The sequence below is a fragment of the Lissotriton helveticus genome, chromosome 8 (genome assembly GCF_964261635.1).
Source record: "Lissotriton helveticus chromosome 8, aLisHel1.1, whole genome shotgun sequence".
NCBI lineage: Eukaryota > Metazoa > Chordata > Amphibia > Caudata > Salamandridae > Lissotriton > Lissotriton helveticus.
In genome coordinates, this window is record NC_136069.1 from 1,408,055,689 (window position 1) to 1,408,076,077 (window position 20,389).

Below are 20,389 nucleotides of genomic sequence, written 5' to 3' on the forward strand. Positions count from 1 at the left end.
GAGGTCATGTAACCCCTCTGAGACCACAACTGCCCGAAATCATGAACCACACCGAAACCATATTGGCTGTCCGTGTAGATGGTGACTCTCTTTCCGTTTCCTGCTATGCAGGCACGAGTTAGGGCAATAATTTCTGCTACCTGTGCGGAATGTACTCCTTCCAGGCAAGCGGCTTCCACAACTCCAGTAATGGTACAAACAGCATAAGCTGCTCTCAACCGACCAGTATCGTCTCTTAAACATGAGCCATCAACAAAGTAAATTTCATCGGGGTCAGACAATGGCTTATCCACAATATCTGGTCTGGGTTTCGTGCATAGTTCAGTCACATCAAGGCAATCGTGGTCTTCACATCCTTCGCCTTCTATCACAGTGGGTAATGGCATCAAAGTAGCAGGATTCAAGACAGAGCATCTCCTGAGAGTCACGTTCTCTGCGGCAAGAATAACTTGCTCGTAGCGCGTGAGCCTACTATTGGTCAGATGCTGCGTCTTCGTCCTGGTCATTAGCAATTCAACTGAATGTGGTACATACACCACCACTGGATGTCCCATCACAATACTCTCGCTCCTTTCAATGCTGACACCCGTTGCAGCAACGGATTTGAGACATCCGGGCAACGCTGCGGCTACTGGATCTAATGTAGCCGAAAAATATGCAACTGGTCTACGGGCATTTCCGTGGGTCTGTGCCAAGACTGACAAAGCACATCCCTCTCTCTCACAGCAATAGAGTGAAAATGACTTTTCGTAATCTGGCATTCCCAGAGCCGGAGCACGACATAAATCGTCTCTCAGCTGTAAAAACGCCACCAGACATTCTTCATCCCATGGTACCGGATCACTCACCTCCTTGTGCGTCAGTTTCTGTAAGGGCTTTGCTTTCAGTGAAAAGTTAACTATCCACTGTCGGCAGTAACCCACCATTCCTAGGAACATTCTAACTTCTCTCTGTGTTGTAGGCGCATTCATTTTCATTATCGCCTCAATCCTCTCTGGTGACACCTTACGTTTTCCTTTTTCTAACCGGTGCCCTAAATACTGTACTTCTGTCAGACAATACTGCAACTTGCTCGGAGATACCTTATGTCCATTTTCAGCTAAATGGTTCAGTAAGGCAATTGAATCTGTTTTACAGGCTTCCTCTGTCTCTGACGCAACAAGTAGGTCATCTATGTACTGGACCAGAACCGAGTTCTGCTGCAGTACTAGATTTTCGAGATTCTTCTTCAACAACTGGTTGAAGATGGATGGGCTGTCTGTGAATCCTTGTGGGATTCGACACCATGTTAAAACGCGATCTTCCATTTTAAAAGCAAAAAGATATCTGCTCTCTTCATCCAATGGTATTGAAAAGAAAGCCTGGCAAAGATCAATCACTGTGAACCATTCTGCTTGACATGGTATTTGAAACAGTATCACTGAAGGATTCGTTACCACGGGACAACATGAAACAACTATGTTGTTAATCTTTAGTAAATCCTGAACTATCCTAAACTTCCCGCTAGGTTTCTGCAAACCCATAATCGGGGAGTTACAAGGACTACCCACTATTTCTTTCAGTATTCCCTGTTGAATCATTGACTCGATCACAGGCTTTATTCCCGCAATCGTTTCCTGGGACAATTTGTATTGAGGCGTTCTTGGAAACTCAACATTTGGTTTTACCAAAATTTTTACCGGTTCTACCCCTTTAATCAATCCTATATCTTCTCCTGTGAAATCCCACACCTCTGACGCCACTGCATCTCTTAAATCTTGGGGAAGATCTTCTACAGTCAGAGTAGGATATAGTTCTACACAGAATTTTGAATTGGCCACCTTAAAGGTAGCATCATCGTCGGTAGTCTGTACCTCCACTCCTTGTGGGGTGCAGTATATGGTGCAATTCAATTTGCACAACAAATCCCTTCCTAACAGACATACCGGACTTGAGTCACAAACCACAAACTGATGTTCGTTCATGTGGTTTCCAATTTTCACAGACACTGGTTCTGTCAAAGGACTAGTCATTCTTTTATTTGCGACTCCTACCACCTGAATAGTTTCCCCTGACATTGGCAAGTCTGGAACCACCGCTGATCTCAGAGTCGAACGAGTAGCCCCAGTATCCACTAAGAACGTAGTGGGACACCCTGCCACTTCTGCCTCAACAAATGGCCCTCTTTGATCCACTTCTAGGACTGCCCCGAGGGTACAGTCCTCTTCACTGCTCACACGTTGTCCTGTCAATGGATCAATGTAGTAACCCTTGTCTTCCTCGATGAAGAGAGGCATCTGCTTAAAGACCTTACCCCCAGCTGCTATCTTCGGTGGCTGTGGGAATTGGGCCCGTGGAGCCGAAGTCCCCCCTTTGGCCACCTTACTACTTGGGACTGTCACCTTTTGCACTGGGACTTCTTGGACCTGCTCTTCTACTTCTAGCTCTCCATTTTCAGGGTTAAAGGGACACTCGCGTCGCCAATGCCCCACCTGGTGACACTGATGGCACTTTGTCGTTTTCTTTAAAGTGGCAAAGTCTATCCTAGGTCTCTGCCCTTCTTCATTATCTTTGCTCTGACCGTTTGGTTTTCGTCCCATTCCCTGCTTCTGCTGGCCACCCTTCCCAGCGGACTGCATTTGCACCACCATCAATTTCTCCTTTAGATTCTTGGCTTTAGAATCTATCTCGTCACTGCAGTACCTCGCATAACGTAAAATCTCATCTAGTGGTTTGTTCTGCCAACAGATTAAATGTTGCTGTATCATCAAACAAATATCAGGTCTCAATCCCAAGACAAACTTTGACACAAACTGCCCTATATCTTTGGGATCCATTACATCTAGTCCACTGTATTGCTTGAATGTTTTCAATAATCTTTCATAAAACTCGTGAACTGTCTCCTTGGGTTCCTGCCTTGTTCGGTCTATTTTTACCCAATCTATTTCCTGTGGTGGTACCTTATCTTTCAGCCATGCTATTACCCTTTCATACTTTTGCATGACAATCTCAGACGGTCCATTAGTCCGAGCATCCCTCACTGGTTCAGTATTTGGCCATTCAACACTAGTCTTACAAGGGGTCCACAGATCAGATGGGACCACGATGTCAAACAACGTGTTCAAATCAATCCACAATACCTTCGAAATTTTAACAAACCTCTCTACCTGCTTATACCACTCTACTGGATTGTCCCGCAACTTCAGAAATGAGTTGGTAAATGCAGCTAAGTCTCCTCTACTCCAGGGCACATGTACATAATTTCCATTTGATATTTCTCGCAAAGGGAATGCCTCCATATGCATTACCCTTCCCTCGGGGGTCATCACATTTGCACTTCGTCTAACCGTGCCCTTTTTCGACCACCTTTCTTCCCATTTATCCAGTTCCCTCCACACTCTTATCCCTGATACCAGCTCTCTTATGTGTGTTTTTAATCCAGTAGTTCTCTTCTCATCTAGATCCTGGTCTGCGTACTGTAATCTGTGGTTACTCTGTAATGCCCTTGTCCTAGATAAATCCACGGCATATCTATCTGCCAAATCAGTCAGTTTCTCATGAAACGCTCTAGCTTTCCTAGTAATATCCTTTGCCATGAACAATAACTCATCCTGTTCATACAATTCTATCCTTTCCAAAGGCAATGTTCCATCTATTATCTCATCAACATCTGATTTTAAACTGGTAACATCAAGCCTTTTTGCCTTAATTTCAGCTTTCAAGACACTCAATTTAGCTCCTCCATCCGCATCTCTCCCATCCCAGCTCCGAGATCTACGTTTAGGTATTGGTGAGTTATAGGGAGTCCTCCCCTGTTCCCATCTCTCTAGGTCCCATGCCTTTCCATCTTCTCGGGGTGGGTGGTGAAACACTCCTTCACGCCTCTTAGCCCCTCTCTCCCCATCCTGGCTAGTTTCACGGGATGCAGGGTAAGATGTTCCATTACTCCCTCTTTCCTCCCTACTTCCCTGTGATTCCTGATTATTCGAGGCGTGGCGGGACCTATCGCTGTTCTCCTTTCTCCAATGTTGAATGTCTTCCCCGAGTGTATGATGAAGGCACCTAAACCTATTCTGAAAAGCCCGTACCGCCTCATCTCCTCCTTTCCCCCAGAGACGGGACATTTCCTCACATTCTACAATCCTAGTATTTTGTTCCGGCTGTTCTCTCTGATTTGTAGGACATGCATCCCCTCTATTCTCTTGACTTTGGCCTTCCCGTCCCTGACTGCTTTCGCTGGCCCCACAATGAGATACAGTCCCGTTACCCCTGCTTTCCCACTCTGGTTCCGTTCTTGTCCTGTTACTCGGAGATACTATGGACCCGTCCCATTCCCTCAAATCAGCTCTTAACTCTGAATAGGATCTTGGCCGTGGTCCCCTTAGATCCATTGGTCCTCTCGGACCTCCCTGTTATGAATTGGGACCGACAGTTGTGTCTAATGGGGTATTCCATGTTACCGATCCTGGCAATTGTTTCCATGCATTTGTCACATTATTCCTCCTTTCCATCTCAATCCTTTCCCTATCCAATTGCCTTTGTTGTTCCCCTCTATCTCTCTCAGGGTTATAGATCGAAACTATGGGTCCTATGGTAACAGGCACTTGAAGAGCGTCTGGTAATCCCACAGACTCAGCCCTTTCGGTGGTTGGCGTTTTCTGCACTACAAACCTTCCCACTACACTCTGTACAGTGTTGTTTGGAGGTGTTTCTCCGCCATTGATAGGTGTCCATTCCGATATAGGGAGTGGTGTATATCCCTCTATGTCATTCCCATCTTCCCTTGCGAGCCCTCTATCTTCTATCAACCCCACTCTCGGAGGTGGTCTATCCATTAACAATCTGTTTATCAGATTGTCCTCCGACTCGCTTTCCTCGTCTTCTTCCATGAGGTTTCCTCCTCCTCCTGCCACCTCCCTCATCGGATACATTTTTTCCACCTCAATAGCCTGTACCCTCCATCGCTTTGCTTCCTCATCCCATTTGGAATCTCGCACTGCCCTTACCGATCGCGTCAGCCTTTGTTGACGCCTGTTCAAATTTCGGTCGTGTGCAGCCTTAATCCATGCATTAAGGGCCTCAAACTGTGTTGGTCTGGGCGAGGGTTTCAATGAGGACATGGTTGCTTTTAGCCGATGTAACACCTCTAACTTAAACGTCCCGTACCTCGGGAACTGCATTTCCTCATTCCCTTCCGTAAGCTTATTCCAAGCCCCAATCCATAATATCGTATGCAGCCCCACATTCGTTGCCATATAATGAGCTGGCGTACCCTCTGGCGGAGCCTCTTCCCCGTAATAATGTTCACTTCGTTTACGTTTAAAAATCCCTTTCAAACACTTAAAACACTTCATGATTTCTCTTTTCTCTGCGTTTGTTTACTTCCTGATGACACTCCACCAATCTCAGCGCCGTTCTCACTAACTGGCCTATCCGTACGCGACTTTCCTCCGACGTCACTCTAGCCGCCCAACCAGAGCGCGGCTCTAGCTAACGTCACACCAACCGCTCAATCACAGCGCGGCTCTAGCCGACGTCACCCGTCCCCCTTCGCAGCAGTTCCCCTCCTTTCTCAGCTCGTCTCCTCGGTCATGCACGCGTCCCATTCATACTCTGAAAAATGATTACTTCCGTCCAAGCGATCACCTTTCTTGACTGTACGCCCACAGTCTTTCTGTAGTTGTCACCTTAACTTGGCGAAATATCTTTCCGTTTACTTCCAGACAATCGCCTTCTCCGATTGGTTACTCACACACAGTAACTTTCGACCAGCGTCCGTTACTCATACACTCACTCTTACACTCCCCCTATCTTGGATCCACGGCGGTCAATGGTACCTCGTGACCTCCGTACTATGGTCGACAACTACCCTGGATGTTCGATACACCCAAAACCACTTAAGCTCTGGCCTGAACTTAAGATTTCACCAGTTCACCCGTTTACCAGGTTACCAGCTTACCAGGTTGCGCGCGCTCACAACCTTCTCTCATTCACACTACAGGCATTCAACTCCGCAAGACATTACAATACAAATACAACACAAAACACCGCAATCTGTTCACGCATGACCCTTTTTATACTCACTCTCCTCCGATACTGCTGCTTTTCTCGCACCGTCTGCACCTTTCGGCACACGATTCTTCCGCTGCTCGTCTCTCGATGTCTAGGGGCCTTGGGGTAAACTAACCTCTCTAGATTACCTTCCTCAAGAAGATAACCATCCTCACTCTGCTACCAACTGCTAACGCGGGATTTCTGGTTACTAGTTACATTACCAAATCCCAAACTACGTCGATTGAATCGTTGGTACCTGTCATTGAGTAAAAAGTAATCTAGCAATAAGTCAATCAATTTAAGAACTTACACCACTCTAAATGACCACTGACCAATTTTTAAGTTTCAAAGATTTAATATAAAGTCAAAGATAACTGAAGATACAAACTTCTCAAAATGAGATTAAGAAGGTAAATCGGTATCACTATGAACATGAACTTTTTGAATAGTCTGAGTCTGAAAAACAAAATAATAAGTACAAGCTCAAAAACCATAAGGGTTGTCAAAATGGATATAAGTTGTAACCTCAAAGTCATTACAGAAAAGAAAATTAAGGTTAGTCTGTCCCTACTCTATACTAAGTGACATCCCTACTTAGCAAGATCTTTACCCCTCTAGGTGTCAGCCGTGGTGACTTCCTAAGAAGATCACACACTTCTCTTTGTCTCTCCTCTGATAATGGGTCTCTCCTGATCAGCCTATCTGCCTACCCATCCGCTTCCTTAGGCTCCCAAAATCATCTGCTCTGCTCTCCTCCCGGGTCGCTTTCCCTAATACCAAATCACATTTCCAATAGAAACGCCCCTTGGGACGCCCCTCACGTGATACATCTTTGCGCGGCAAACTCCATGATGGTACTCTTGAAGACCCTCGTTAAAGTTGACCTTGGTTCCCAGGCTTCTTCTCCAGTGCGCTGATACCCCCTGAAATTCCTGGAAACTCCTACAGGCCTACGCAAGGCGCCACTGAACAAAGTCCCTTTCATTCGAGCTGATTAGGACCCTCGCACCTGCATACAGCTCGTCCTGCAGTGGGCCTCAAATTCCAGACTCCACCATATCTTTAGTCGTAAAACACTCTCAAAGCTCTGTGCTGGACACCTCACGACCTCTTCTCTAACGAGCACATGGCAATTTAAACGACATGACATTATCTGCTCTGGCCTACTTGATTTACATGCAGCAGGTCCCTGCACTCTTAAAACGTTAACTTGATTTAAACAGCAAACATTCTTAACTAGCATACATTTCTAAAATAACACATCTATAAAGCATATACTTTTAACCCTAAGTTCAATAGTACATTTGGAAGAACCATGTCAACCTTATCTCACATTATTTTAGCAGCACGTTCAGGTTTGCTGTGAATTGCCCTAAGGCCTACACATTATACTGGATTTCAAAGTTACATTTAATTCGGACATGATTCTTTTAACATGAGAACATGAGGTTTTCACATATATTCCAACATTTCTACATTAATCTCACACCGTTATAATTATAGTTACTCCACTTAACATTCTATACATTTCGCTACTGAATATAAAACACTCGTGTGCAAAACATGTTTAAACTAACTACGTGCTTGTAAATATGGCGTACTTATACATTTTTTTCAAACTTGTGCTCTCTCAGAATCACTCAGCTATTCATTGATTTTCTTTTTTATAATGTGCAGCACATCGAGGTTGAGAAAAGGTCAAGAAAGAATTAATGCTAGTTTTACCAAGATTTCCACATTACCCATTGTGCATTTCAAAAGGAAGCCTTTTAAAATGAACAAATACTGTTCGGAGCTGAAAAAGAAAGATTGTATTTTAACTACTGCTGTGTCAAATGGGCGTGTTCTTTTCTCCAAAGATCTCAACACACCACTACAGAGTGATTTTATCAGTAGCTGCCATACTATGCTCCTAAAAATCAGTCAACTCACAATATGACATACCAAATTGTTCCTTCCCAAATACACAGTTTATTCAGTTTAATTTATTATTGTCCCCCAGAAGGAAGATGAAATACTTGCCTAAAAACAGAGCGTTGTCGCCTTTGCCATCTCTGACTTCAACAACATCATAAATGTTTTCAAGATCGAATGTCTGAAAATGAAGTTGGATATTTTTTCCTGCATCGGCATTTAAATACCATACACCTGAAAAATTCAATTATCATTATTAATTCCTAAAAAATAAGAAACACGCGCATGAACTTTTCAAGAATGTAACTCATTTAGATTTTTTACTTAAGTAGTTATTAGTTTAATGCTAGCCAGAAGCAATAACTGATGTATGAAGACACCTGCATAAGCAATTACCCTTAGTATTTAGTATTTATTAACAATCGTGATACAGTTAATTAAAACCTTTAAATTATAAAATAGCACGACGAATAAATGAAACAAAAGCATAGGAAAGTCATAAGATCTCTTCGAAAATTTTACTTAAAATGGCAAACATACCAAAATAAAAATACCAGTACATGAACAAATGCAAACTGAGAATGGAGAGAATTTAGAAGTGATAAAAGAACACATTACCAGCCACATGCATCAAGCTGTTTTCCATTGGCAAACGGTGCGAATCGCAAAATTCGGCCGTTTGGGAATGCAAAAACCTTTTTTAGGATGCATCATTTTTTTTTCATTTTTCGCAATTTAAGAAATCGCAAATTTTGCGATTTCTTAAATGCTATCCATGATTTTTTTTAAATTGCGAATTCGCAATTAGGAAGGGGAAAATTACCATGAAGTAAACCTTCATGGTAATTGGCGAAAAGTTTTAAAAATGCACAAAACTGCATTTTTGAAATTTATATTTTACACACACACATGCCCTTGGGACATGTGTGTGAGTAAAATGTACTTACATGACATTTCAGGGGTGCAGGGGGGGTCCTTTGGACCCCCCGTGCACCCTTGAAATTGCATTCTCATTTTGCGATTCCTTAATTGCGAATTCGCAAAATGAGAATGCCTTCCCATTGATTCCTATGGGCTAATCAATGTAATGCGGTTCCTTAATTGTGATTCACAATTAAGGAATCGCAAATAAAGAAAATTAAGGAATCACAAAAACTTTTGCAATTTCTTGATGCATAGGATTTTGCAATTCCTAAATTGCGATTCCTTAATTTTCACAATTTAGGAATCGCAAATTCCTACAATGATGCATGTGGGTGTACAAGTGTAAAAAGAGCTCAAAGTTACAGAGCACACAAGAGTTAGGAGATCTCTTCAGTAATTGTCCTTAATGGTGCCAACCGTACAAAAAGTCCCATTGCCTGGAAAGTGCAGATGGGGGGAGGGGAGTGTTTAGGAAGACGTTCTTCAGATAGGTTGTGCAACAATTTTTGATTAGCTTTTGCACAATAGTGATACGTTTTACCAGGCAAGCTCTTACTTGGGCACTCGGACCTTGCAAGCAGAAAAGCTGGGCTTGAATGCATGCTGTTCTTACTCCATTAGCATTAATAAGATTACATAGAAGCTTTCTGCGGTGCAGATTGCACATTGAGACTTATGCTCAGAATATGCAGAAAGGAGGCTTCTATCCCCTGACACAGCCTGCATGACAGCGAGCTAGTTTCTGGGGCCCAGGGTGGCAGCGCATCTTTTGTTTGTGAGAGGCCGAATCTTAGCAGTAAAAATATTGATTTGTAAAAACCTTTGATAGAACAAAAAAGATATCTCTGGATTCGTTGTGTATTGATGCATAGCCACGAATGTTTACTTTTTTGAAAGAGTTGCTTGTCTTGCAACCACAATAAAAGCTTTGTTTGTTTGTTCATTGTGAGTTTAAAAGCATTATGGGGTAAGTGTGCTTCCCAGAGATGCTGCGAGTCCTGTGCTTCTAAGGCCTTACTTCAGAGGTCTTCAAACTTTTTTAGGTTGAGTCCCCCCAGCTGAATTATTTTAGATGTTGGGCCCCCCACCACCTGACAGAAATTTCTGGAATCTGGTACACTACATGCTCGACTGCCACGCGCATATTACGGGCCATATCCGGCAAATAATGTTCAACACAATAAGAGTGTTTAGTAAACTGCAGGTTTGTGAGTGGGTGTCGTGAAATGACAGAGGCGTATTACACAGCCCAAAACATAATTTTCCAAGTTAAAATGTGCGCAAATTATTTTTACTAGGATGCTTTGTCTTACACAGGACATAGATTTATAATAACACCACCAACATGAATGTGACGGGTGTTCCGGTGTTTAGCCACATTTAGACTATCAATCTGTGGGTGGATTTTTACTTCTGCCATCCTCAGGTTGTGCTCCACATCCAGCCTTGAACGGTACTTAGTCTTTAATACCGCAAGTGCTGAGAACCCAATCTCACAAACTCCTTAATAAATAAATAAATAAATAATTTGTAAGATGTAAAGCACCATGCATAAGTGAACTAAAGGGTGGATTGCTGTGATGAACCCACTATAGGGAATATATTATGGGTGTTTCATTAAGTGGAACTTAAAATATGGAACCTGACTTTGCTTATGGGGGCTTTGCATTCAAGTAGCAGTTGGATGTCACGCAAAATGTCATAGATCCCACACATGATGTATAGATCCCACACATGAGCACACATAGAATACAGAATAGTAACACATAGGCAAGGGAGTAGCCAGACAATTTAAATACCTCCCACTCTGACTACAGCTCTTATGGCACCAAGAAAGCAAAGTAAGTCATCACAATCCTCCTCATTTATCATGTACATTTTGTCATCTATTAATTCTTTCACCATTCATTCTGTCCTTCCATCTGTGTCCCATCCATATCCAAACCTTTTCAAACATTTGCAAACCTATCCATCATCTATCCTCCCATCCATCATTTCACTCATCCATCTCTCCATCCACCCTTTCACTCACTCATCCATCCATCATCCATCCATCCTTTCACCCAATCCATCCTTTCACTAATCCATCCACTCTTCCACCCATCCATCCACTCGTTAATCCAACCATTTACCCTTTCACACAAGCTATCCTTTCACTCATCCATCCACTCTTCCACCCATTCACTCATCCATCCAACCATTTATCCTTTCACCCATCCAGCCATCCTTTCACTTACTCATCCATCCACCCAGTCACTCATCCGTCCACCCATTCAACCTTTCACTCATCCATCCATCCATCCATCCTTTCTTCCTGCTCTCCACCCTCCCTTTCACTCATGTATGCATTCTTTGACTCATCCATCTTTATGTTCTTCTTTTCACTCATCCATGCACAGATTTGCCCATTTATTCTGCCAATCATTCATCCATGTTTTCACACATCCATCTATCTATCCATCCTCCCTTTCCCTCTCCATTCCCCTTTCACTTAGACACCCATCCTTCTATCCACCCTTCATCCATCCACCAACTCATCCACTCATGAATCCATCCATTGAACACTCATCCACCCTTATACTCTTCTATCCATCCTTTTGCCCATCAACCCTCCTCACTCACTCATCCATCCTTACATCTACCCTTTCACTCATCCATCCATCTATCTATTCATTCATTCACCCTTTCACTTATCAATACATCAATCCATCCATCATTTCTCTCATCCATCCACCGAATCGTCCATCATCCACCCTTTCATTGATCCATCCACCATTTCACTGATCCATCCACCCTTTTTACCCATCCATCTACCCTTCCACCCATACATACATCTATTTACTCTCATCCATCCTTCCACTCATGCATCCATCCATCCTTTCTCTCATTATCCATTCACCCTTTCACTCATTATCCATCCACCCTTTCACTCATCTATCCATCCTTTCACTCATCCATCGACCCTTTTACCCATACATCCCCCATTTCACCCATACATCCACCATACCACCCACCATTCCACCCATAAATCTACCTTTCCATCCAGACATCTATTTATTTACCCTTTCTCTCATCCATCCTTCCACTCATTCACTCATCTATCCATCCTTTCCCTCATCATTCCATTCACCCCTTCACTCATCCATTCATACTTTCACTAATCCATCCAGCTATGGCTTCCTTGTATAACACATTTTGTCTGCAAAATGTCTGTAATACACATTAAATATGAATGATAATAAAACACTATTTACAACATTGTGTTTAAAAATTACTCACGGTCATGAGAGCAAGAAAAGAGCTGGCTCTTTCACACACACCCCGCCCCCCCCTTCACTCCCACCCCCTCTGAAAGGCTGGGGCCCTGGGCCAGAGCCCACTTTGCCCATGCCTTAAAACTTCTCGGGAAACGTAGAGCTAACTCTCCCAGGAGGGGGTTACTTCACGAGTTGACAGCTTCAGCTGCAGTGGGAGGCAAGGGGTCTCCTCTGCTAAAACCGAAAGCGTGTCTGTTTGTTTGCTTTCGTTTTTAGCAGAGGAGACTCCTTGCCTCACACTGCTGCTGAAGCTGTCAACTCGTGAATTAACCCCCTCCTGGGAGAATTACCCAGACAAAAGGACGGGCGTAGTGCCCCATCGATTTCCCCTCGCACCCCCCTACCAGAGTTCTTCAAACAAAGGGAAGATTGGAGTGGAGTGGCGCCCCCCCTGGGATGGTGTCGCGCCCCCCCAGGGGGGCGCGCCCCACAGATTGAAGAACTCTGCCTTACCTATTGCATGGGCCCAACAGTTTGTTTGACTGTTAACCTGAATTTCTTTTTTCCAGTTTTGTGCTTTTAATGTTTTCGAAAGGCCAATTCTTCAGGATGACAGATATTTGAGAAGGGCATTTTGCTGTACTAGCCCTTGCTCAAACTCTCAGTGAATTTGTGCAGGTGATGTGTTCTGTGGGAGATGGAATATGAGGTGAAAGACTTTACTCTGGACATTGTTCAGAAACAGGCTTAGCTTCCCCAGGAAGGGTACTGATCCATAAAATAGCATTGGGATCAGTGTTGCTTTAACTGCTGGCAGAATTGGCTTCCAATTTGTCGTGGGGAATTTACTTTGCAGTTTTTGAAAGGCGGCCACGAGTGAAGCGAGGAGAGGCTTCAATGTATTTAGATGGAGCCTGGGAGAGTGGTGCTCAGTGAGCCAGACACCAAGGTATTTGTAGCTGGAGCTCCTTTATACTGTATTTCCTCCCAGGTACCATTTCCCCTTCTTTTTATGGTCATTCTCAAAGATGACTATTTTAGTTTTGTCTAAATTGCCTGTCATCTGATTTGTTCCACAAAAAAGAGTCACTGTTCAGCAAGATTTGCAGGCCAGTAGGGGTTACATTTATGAGGACTATATTGTCTGCATATTGGAGTGACATCAGCGATTGTTGTCCCAATTTTGGGGGTTGGGAATTCGCCTCATCCAATGCTTCACTCAAATCTGAAATTAAGAGGTTGCACAATGTTGAAGAAAAAACTTAACCTTGTTTTAGACAGTGTCCGGTTGATACTGGTGGCGCTAGGCCCTTGATCATCCCCAGGCTGATCTTTTCCCAGGTTTCCGAGTACAGGAGCTGTAAAGCTCTCAGGCTATTAGCAAGGATATTCCATGATGTCAAAAAATTTCACATAACATTTCTGTTGACATGGTCAAAGGCTTTTGAAAAGTTGATAAAGAACGTGTAGAAAGGTTGCCTTTTCTGAGTGTGTGTCTCTAATAACATGCAAAGGGCATCAAGATTGTCTATCATGCTCGCTAAGAGTAAAAGCCTGATCAGCAATAACCCTACTCTTACCTTCAGCAGGGATATGTTATTAGACACGCTCATCAAAATGTTTTTGGATCTGATCTAGAGTTCATTGACAAGCAATGGAGAAGAATTCTGTCAGATAAGTCTACTCTGTTGAAGAACGTCCCATTAGAGCATATATCACTTTTATGAAAAATCTAAACATTTTCCACTGTCAGTCTATTATCAATCAACCGAATAGTAATTTTGTTTTGTTATGTGTTTTTAAGAAAAAAAGTAAAGGAAGTATTAGGCATTAGTCAGCAACTTGGCTACTTACTACAAACGTTGCCTCATTTAGAATGCTGAGGTGCACTGGGTGATACAAATCACTGCTGTAAACAAAAATTGCTTTGGATTTACCCCAGATTTCGATATTTGATGAAAAATTGTGGCATTATATAAGAAAGCAATTTTGAGCGCGCCAGTAGTACTATTTTAGGTATTCACAGATGATATTCTCTAACCTTCAGGTGGAGGCCTCTGATTACCAAAGGCCTGTCTCTTATGTGTGAAGTTCTCCGGCATGACGCTGAGTGGTAGGAAAATAGGCAATATATACTACTAAATGGGTGGGGTTAATGCAAATCCAGTGAGATTTTAAGGCAGGGACACGCACATATTAAATCACTTTCACAAAAGAGTAAGACCATTACTATTAACCAAAATTACATCTACTGCAATAGTACCATAATAATACTAGTAACAAAATAGCCTCAGATCTATACCGGATACGCCTTGGTGTAACTCAAGCACCAAACATGACCAAACAATAATACTGCAAGACATTGCAATGGAAGTCAATTGAGCCATGGATGAATATTTAAAAAACACACAGGAAAAAAATAATGAAAATATTTTTTAATGTTTAAAACGTATATTTCTATATGCCTTTACGGAAAATGTAAAATATTTCATTTTAAATCATTTTTGCCACAAGATTGTGGTGTCTGGATCAGGTTGCTGGTGTCCACACATTCACCTAGTCCAAAGGGAAGAGGGTAGAGCTCAGGTTGAGGGATGAATGTATTTGTTTATAGTGTTAAATTTTATGTGAGTAACGTAAATGTAACTGTGTTGCTGAATGCTATTTCCTTATAACTTCCAATCTGAGTTTTCTATAGCAAAGGTCTCTACCTCTGCTGTGGTGAACTCTACGTATAGGCATTTCATAAATCCTTTCATCAAGTTAATACTAGCAACTTTACAGTAAAAGTTTTTGTCCAAACAGTCTCCACCATCTCGTTTTAGAGGTGGAGACTCTCAAATCCTAATACTGAACAGACATTTTGTGGTGACAAGTCGTATTACATCACTTGGAACCTTGTCATGTCATTGAGAATGTATTATTATGAGAGTGTTCTGTTGGAGGCAGTTACAATTTGTACTCCGGTCTGCCTGCTGGGATGGCTCTCTGAATCTGCGAATAAACTACTCTTTAAGGCAACCATTTCAGTATCTACAACATCTTTTCATTGGCGACTAAGGATGGGATGCAATCTATCCTGCTCTACTTGACCATTCTTCAGCGGTTTTTTTTTCGGCACAACTGTGAGTACATTTTATGATATCTTCCAAGGGAACATCTATTTAATCATTTAATCATTTGAGCAGAGAGCCGTGCCCTTTCAGCAACAGTTGTTTCAGCGTAACAATTATTTTGGGTTTGTTTTCGCTAACAGTACATAAAGGAAGAAAGAAGGAATAGTCGGAAGAAATCTGTAACTAGAGATTTTCTTCAAAGAATTCCTTGGCATTCCTCGTACATGGCAAAAGATTTTTAGAGTCTCCTGCTCATTGCCGATCGCTCACTACTAACTGTCTATCATCTTACTGTTGGTCTTCGGAAAGATCCTTCCTCGGTGCTGTGTCCTTGCAAGTGATGACTTTGTATAATTTCAACGAAGCAGCGCAGCCAGCAGCAACGTATTGCCATCTAGCTGATTGCAATCTTTCTACATGTCATTGCGCATTGACATTTTACGCTTGACGTTTCTTCTGGAAGCCATTTTCTAACTTTGGCATTGAATGTTGATGTTTCCATAGCAACTTCACCGAGGCAGCTGCACGTCCCTTGAGCCGCAACTGCGTGGGAGCTGTTGGATATCTTCCGATTTCGCAGTTGTCATCGGTTGGTAGTAAGTGCAGCATCTGCAGTCTTTGTGTTTACTGCGCTAAGAGCTTGTGTACATTAAAAATTATATTTCACCGCTTTCAAGGAATTACGCTGATACACGGAGCTTCACCTGTATACACTCGGCAACTGTGAGTCAGCAGCAGTTTTCTTACATGCTTAATGGATTCAAAAGCCAATCGATTCATTTCGGCATTACATTGATACACACATTGCGTGTCATATATTTCAACAGTGTTTCTTCGACAATTTTATTTCTTTCATGGGATTTTAACTCTTTGTCAAATCCTAGTCTGCCATCTAGTGATCATTTTGGAGTTTTACGTGACATTGTTTTTTTTTCCAGCTTTACATCTGTGTGTTTCTACTGTGATACACACACAGGATCTTCAAGCAAATTAGTGTGTTTCTACTGTGATACACACACAAGATCTTCAAGTAAATTAGTGGTTACATATAACAACATGCAAAGTGGCACTCCACCAGCACCTTTTCTACAGGTACTTGGTGATCCTCCATTAGAATGGAAATTATGGATTAGATCATTTATGGCATATTTAGGGGCAATAGATGGCCAAAGGTACAGGCCAGAAAGAAAAAAAACCTTATGTACTATCATTTGGGGGTTGAAGGCCAAAATGTTTTTGACCATTTACCTCCATATGATCCTCCTGACGGCGAAGATCCAGATGAATTTGAAATAGCTTTAGCGAAATTAGAAAAGTACTTTACTAAAACAAAAAATGTAGTAGTACACATGTATAAGTTTTTCACCAGAACGCAGAGTAGCGAAGAGAGTATTGATTCTTTCATAACTACTCTAAAAATGTTGGCTTCAAAATGTGAGTTTGATAATTTTACATCTCAACTTATTAGAGATTTACTTGTTGCAGGATGCTATTGTAAAGAAATTCAAAAGAAATTACTTACGTGCAAAGACCCTACTTTAGATAAAGCGATTGATATCGCCAAGAGTATAGAAACTTCAATGGAAGACGTGAAACAACTTGAAACAGCCATATCTAACACCACTGTTTCTGGTGTTGTTTCTAGTACATCTGCTGCTAAACCTCCTTTTGTCACACGTAGTAATTTTAGAAGACCTAGCCTATCTAGAGGTGGAAGGTTTTCTGCGCAAAGCAGACAGTTTGACTCCAGGATGTTTTGTTACAGATGTGGTTCATCTTTTCATGTATCTTCTTTTAAGAATTGTCCTGCCATCAATCAACAATGTGGGCAGTGTGGTAAGATGGGCTATTTTGCAAAAAATTGTATGAGAGGTAGAAGAGGAAAGGTAAGAGGAAATGTAAGATGTGTTGTCAACGACAATTACAATCTCTATAATGAAAGTGATTCTTCACTTGAGGATGTCATCAGTCAGGAATATGTTGTTGTGGTCAAAAATTGTGATGAAAAAGAAAATCAAGGAATAATTGAAAAAGTTGAATCCACTCTCTGGCTTTCCCCCATTGTTTTAGCAAGGAAAAGGTCAGGTGATTTGAGGATGTGTGTGGACTTGCGCAGCCTCAATGAGGCTATTTGGGTTGATGGGTTTCCTTTACCACAAATCGAAGATCTTATTGCCAAGGTAGGGTCATCATCGTGGTTTACAAAACTTGATCTTAAAGCCACTTATCACCAGGTTGAATTACACCCTCAATTCCGACATCTTACTGCCTTTGTCACTCCTGATGGTGTTTTTCAGTTTTGTCATCTTCTCTTTGGGCTGGCATCGGCAGCTGCGGTCTTTCAAAGACTAATATCAGAAATGTTTGCTCACAATCCTAGTGTAGTTGTCTTTCAAGATGACATTCTCATCTTCACAAAAACTGAGAGTGAGCATAATATGGCAATTGATGAAGTTTTTAAGGTTCTGGGGAATAGAGGTTTAACACTACAAAAGAGTAAATGTATTTTTGAAGCCAAAGAGATTGAATACTTAGGACATATTATTTCTGAAAGAGGTATAAAACCTAGACCGGGATTAGTTAAAAGCATCATCGAAGCACCTGCTCCCCAAAACAAAGAGCAACTCATGTCTTTCCTTGGTTTGAGCGAATTTTATGCTAAATTTATGAAAGATTTTGCGAAAACTACTGAATGCTTCAGGTCTTTGCTTAAGAAAGGAGCTATGTTTAATTGGTCAGAGGAATGTAAGAAAGGTTTTCAATTAATCAAAGAACACATACTTTCAGCTCCAGCCTTACAAGCGTTTGTTGAAGGCAGACAAACCATCGTCACAGTCGAGGCTTGTGAGTATGGACTTGGAGCGGTTCTTTCACAATATTCCGAAGGGAAGGAGTACACAGTAGGATTTGCTTCTAGGACTCTTCGTCCTGTTGAACGGAAATATTCCGTTATTGAAAAGGAACTCCTAGCATGTACCTGGAGTATAGAGAAATTCAAGCCGTATTTATGGGGTCGGTCATTTGTTCTCAAAACTGATCATCGACCATTAGTTAACATTTTAAAAGGAAAAAATGTTAAACGGACTACTGCTCGTTTAGCAAGATTGTCCACAAAATTACTTGAATACACTTTTGGTGTAGAATATATTCCGGGGGGAAGAAACAGCAGGGCAGATTGTCTATCTAGACTTCCTATCTATGATAACGATGAACAAGACTGGGAGAATGATGTGGAGGAATGCTTTGTGGCAAATGTTTGTCAAGAGTCTTTATCTTTTATAGAAGATGATTGGATTAGAGAACTTGACGATGATGTTGTACTCAAAGAAGTCTCTTCACTTATAAGAAAGGGATGGCGGAAAGAGAAATGTCTTTCTCCTGACCTTCAAATGTTTTGGAAGGTTAGTAATGAACTTTCGATGGAGAGTGGGAAAATTGTCAGAGGTGACAAATTAGTTCCTCCATTGCGCTACAGGGAAAGAATCATATTAGCTGCTCACTCAGGTCAGCTCAGTGCCACTATTACCAAAAGAAAAATAAGGTCTGTTTTTTGGTGGCCTAAAATGGATTCTCAGGTGGATGATAGTCCCAGCACACAGAATCTAAGGCTTGTTTGATGTCTAGGAAGGCAAGTGCGTACTGATAGTTTTCTAAGTCAAGTGCATGGATAACATTTGTCAAATGGCAAAGGTTGCACGGTGTGTTCCGATGTGGGATATATCCTGACTGATCCATATGGAAGATGGGGCATTAGTCTTACCGGCAATGCCTAGCTAAGGATTTTCTGATCAACATTTATTATGGAGAGTGGATGATAGGAGCCTGCCTACATTGGGTCTTTTCTGGGTTTCGGTATAAATACTGTACGGGCCTCTCTCTTTGAACCCAGGAGTATTCCTCCCTCCCACGCTTCAGCATATAAAAGCAATAATTTAACAACCAGTGTCCCTGAGAAAGCTTCAGAGAATTCTGCAGCAAGACTTAGCAGTTTTCATTGAGTCCACCACTCCAAGCATTTCCTGTCTGATCAGTGGAGCCTCCATCCCCTTGCAATTGCATGTCTGTACAACTCGGCGCCACATACACCCCTGCAGATGATTAACAAAGACTTCATTGATCACCTGCTGAGTATACACAGTATGCTCCTGTCGGTCCCTTACCACCAATATAGGTTGCACCCTGCTCTATTGCTCTCAAAGTAACATCGTCTCTGACCAGTATAGCGAATGTGCTTTTCTAATTGATCCCAAAGAGCGCCCACCTGGTGATGCTGCCTGTCCCACTCCCATAGGACCTCCAGACTAGTGGACAGCAGTCTCTCCAGCACCTCCAGCACTGCCTCTTGTAAGTTCCTCTTCAGCATCTGGCATATACCAACTGATGACACCATACATAACCCCCCCGGATTACCACTTTCATGGCGTCCCACTCCATCACCCTGCTGCCTGCACTACCCCAGTTGTGGCTGCAATACTGATCTATGAAGTCCAATAGTCTTCCTAGGAAGACCTGGTCAGTCAGTGCTTTCATGCTGAGTCGCAATAACAGCAGTCTATATGTCTGACTTTCTAGAGAATATGTAAGTGATTCGATATATCCTCGGCCAAATAAATTGCATACAGTACTCGTTGTGTTGTGGCAGATTGAAGTAAAAAATAATCTAGCCTGCTGTATGTGCTTGCTGCGAGAGTGTAGCATGAATATGCAAGTTGGTGCAGATGGCACATTTGCCATATATCAATTAGTCCTGAGATCGCCCGTGCCTGTATAAGCGCTACTGTCATGTGGAGCTTAGTGTCTTGTAGGGTGGGGATCTATCTAGCAAGCCATCTAAACACAGTTGAAGTCTCCTGCCATAATTACCTCTGCTGTCAGGGAGCTCTGGACAGCAACCCTAGCACTGTACTAAAAAAGTGCAGTCATTCATATTAGATGTGCAGATATTACTGAAACAGAGCTCACGGGTGTCCAATGTGACCTCCAGGATGATGTATCTTCTGTACTCATATACCTGCACATGTAACTTCTAGAACACGGCCCCTGAAGCTACACATACCAATGCACCTCCCTCCGGTCATAACCAGAGTAAGGTGTGGCATATACCTGACCTGACATATTTTCCTCGAATATTTAATGCAGTGCCCC

The 20,389-nt window shown here is 42.3% G+C and overlaps 1 protein-coding gene across 1 annotated transcript in view; it reads right to left on the bottom strand.

Moving 5' to 3' along the window:
• TMPRSS15 (transmembrane serine protease 15) overlaps positions 1–20,389 on the bottom strand; it is a 1,630,091-nt gene that overhangs the window by 670,401 nt on the left and 939,301 nt on the right. Inside the window, exon 16 of the mRNA XM_078658360.1 lies at positions 8,056–8,181. Coding sequence (XP_078514486.1) covers positions 8,056–8,181 — 126 coding nt within the window. The remainder of the gene's footprint in view (positions 1–8,055; positions 8,182–20,389) is intronic.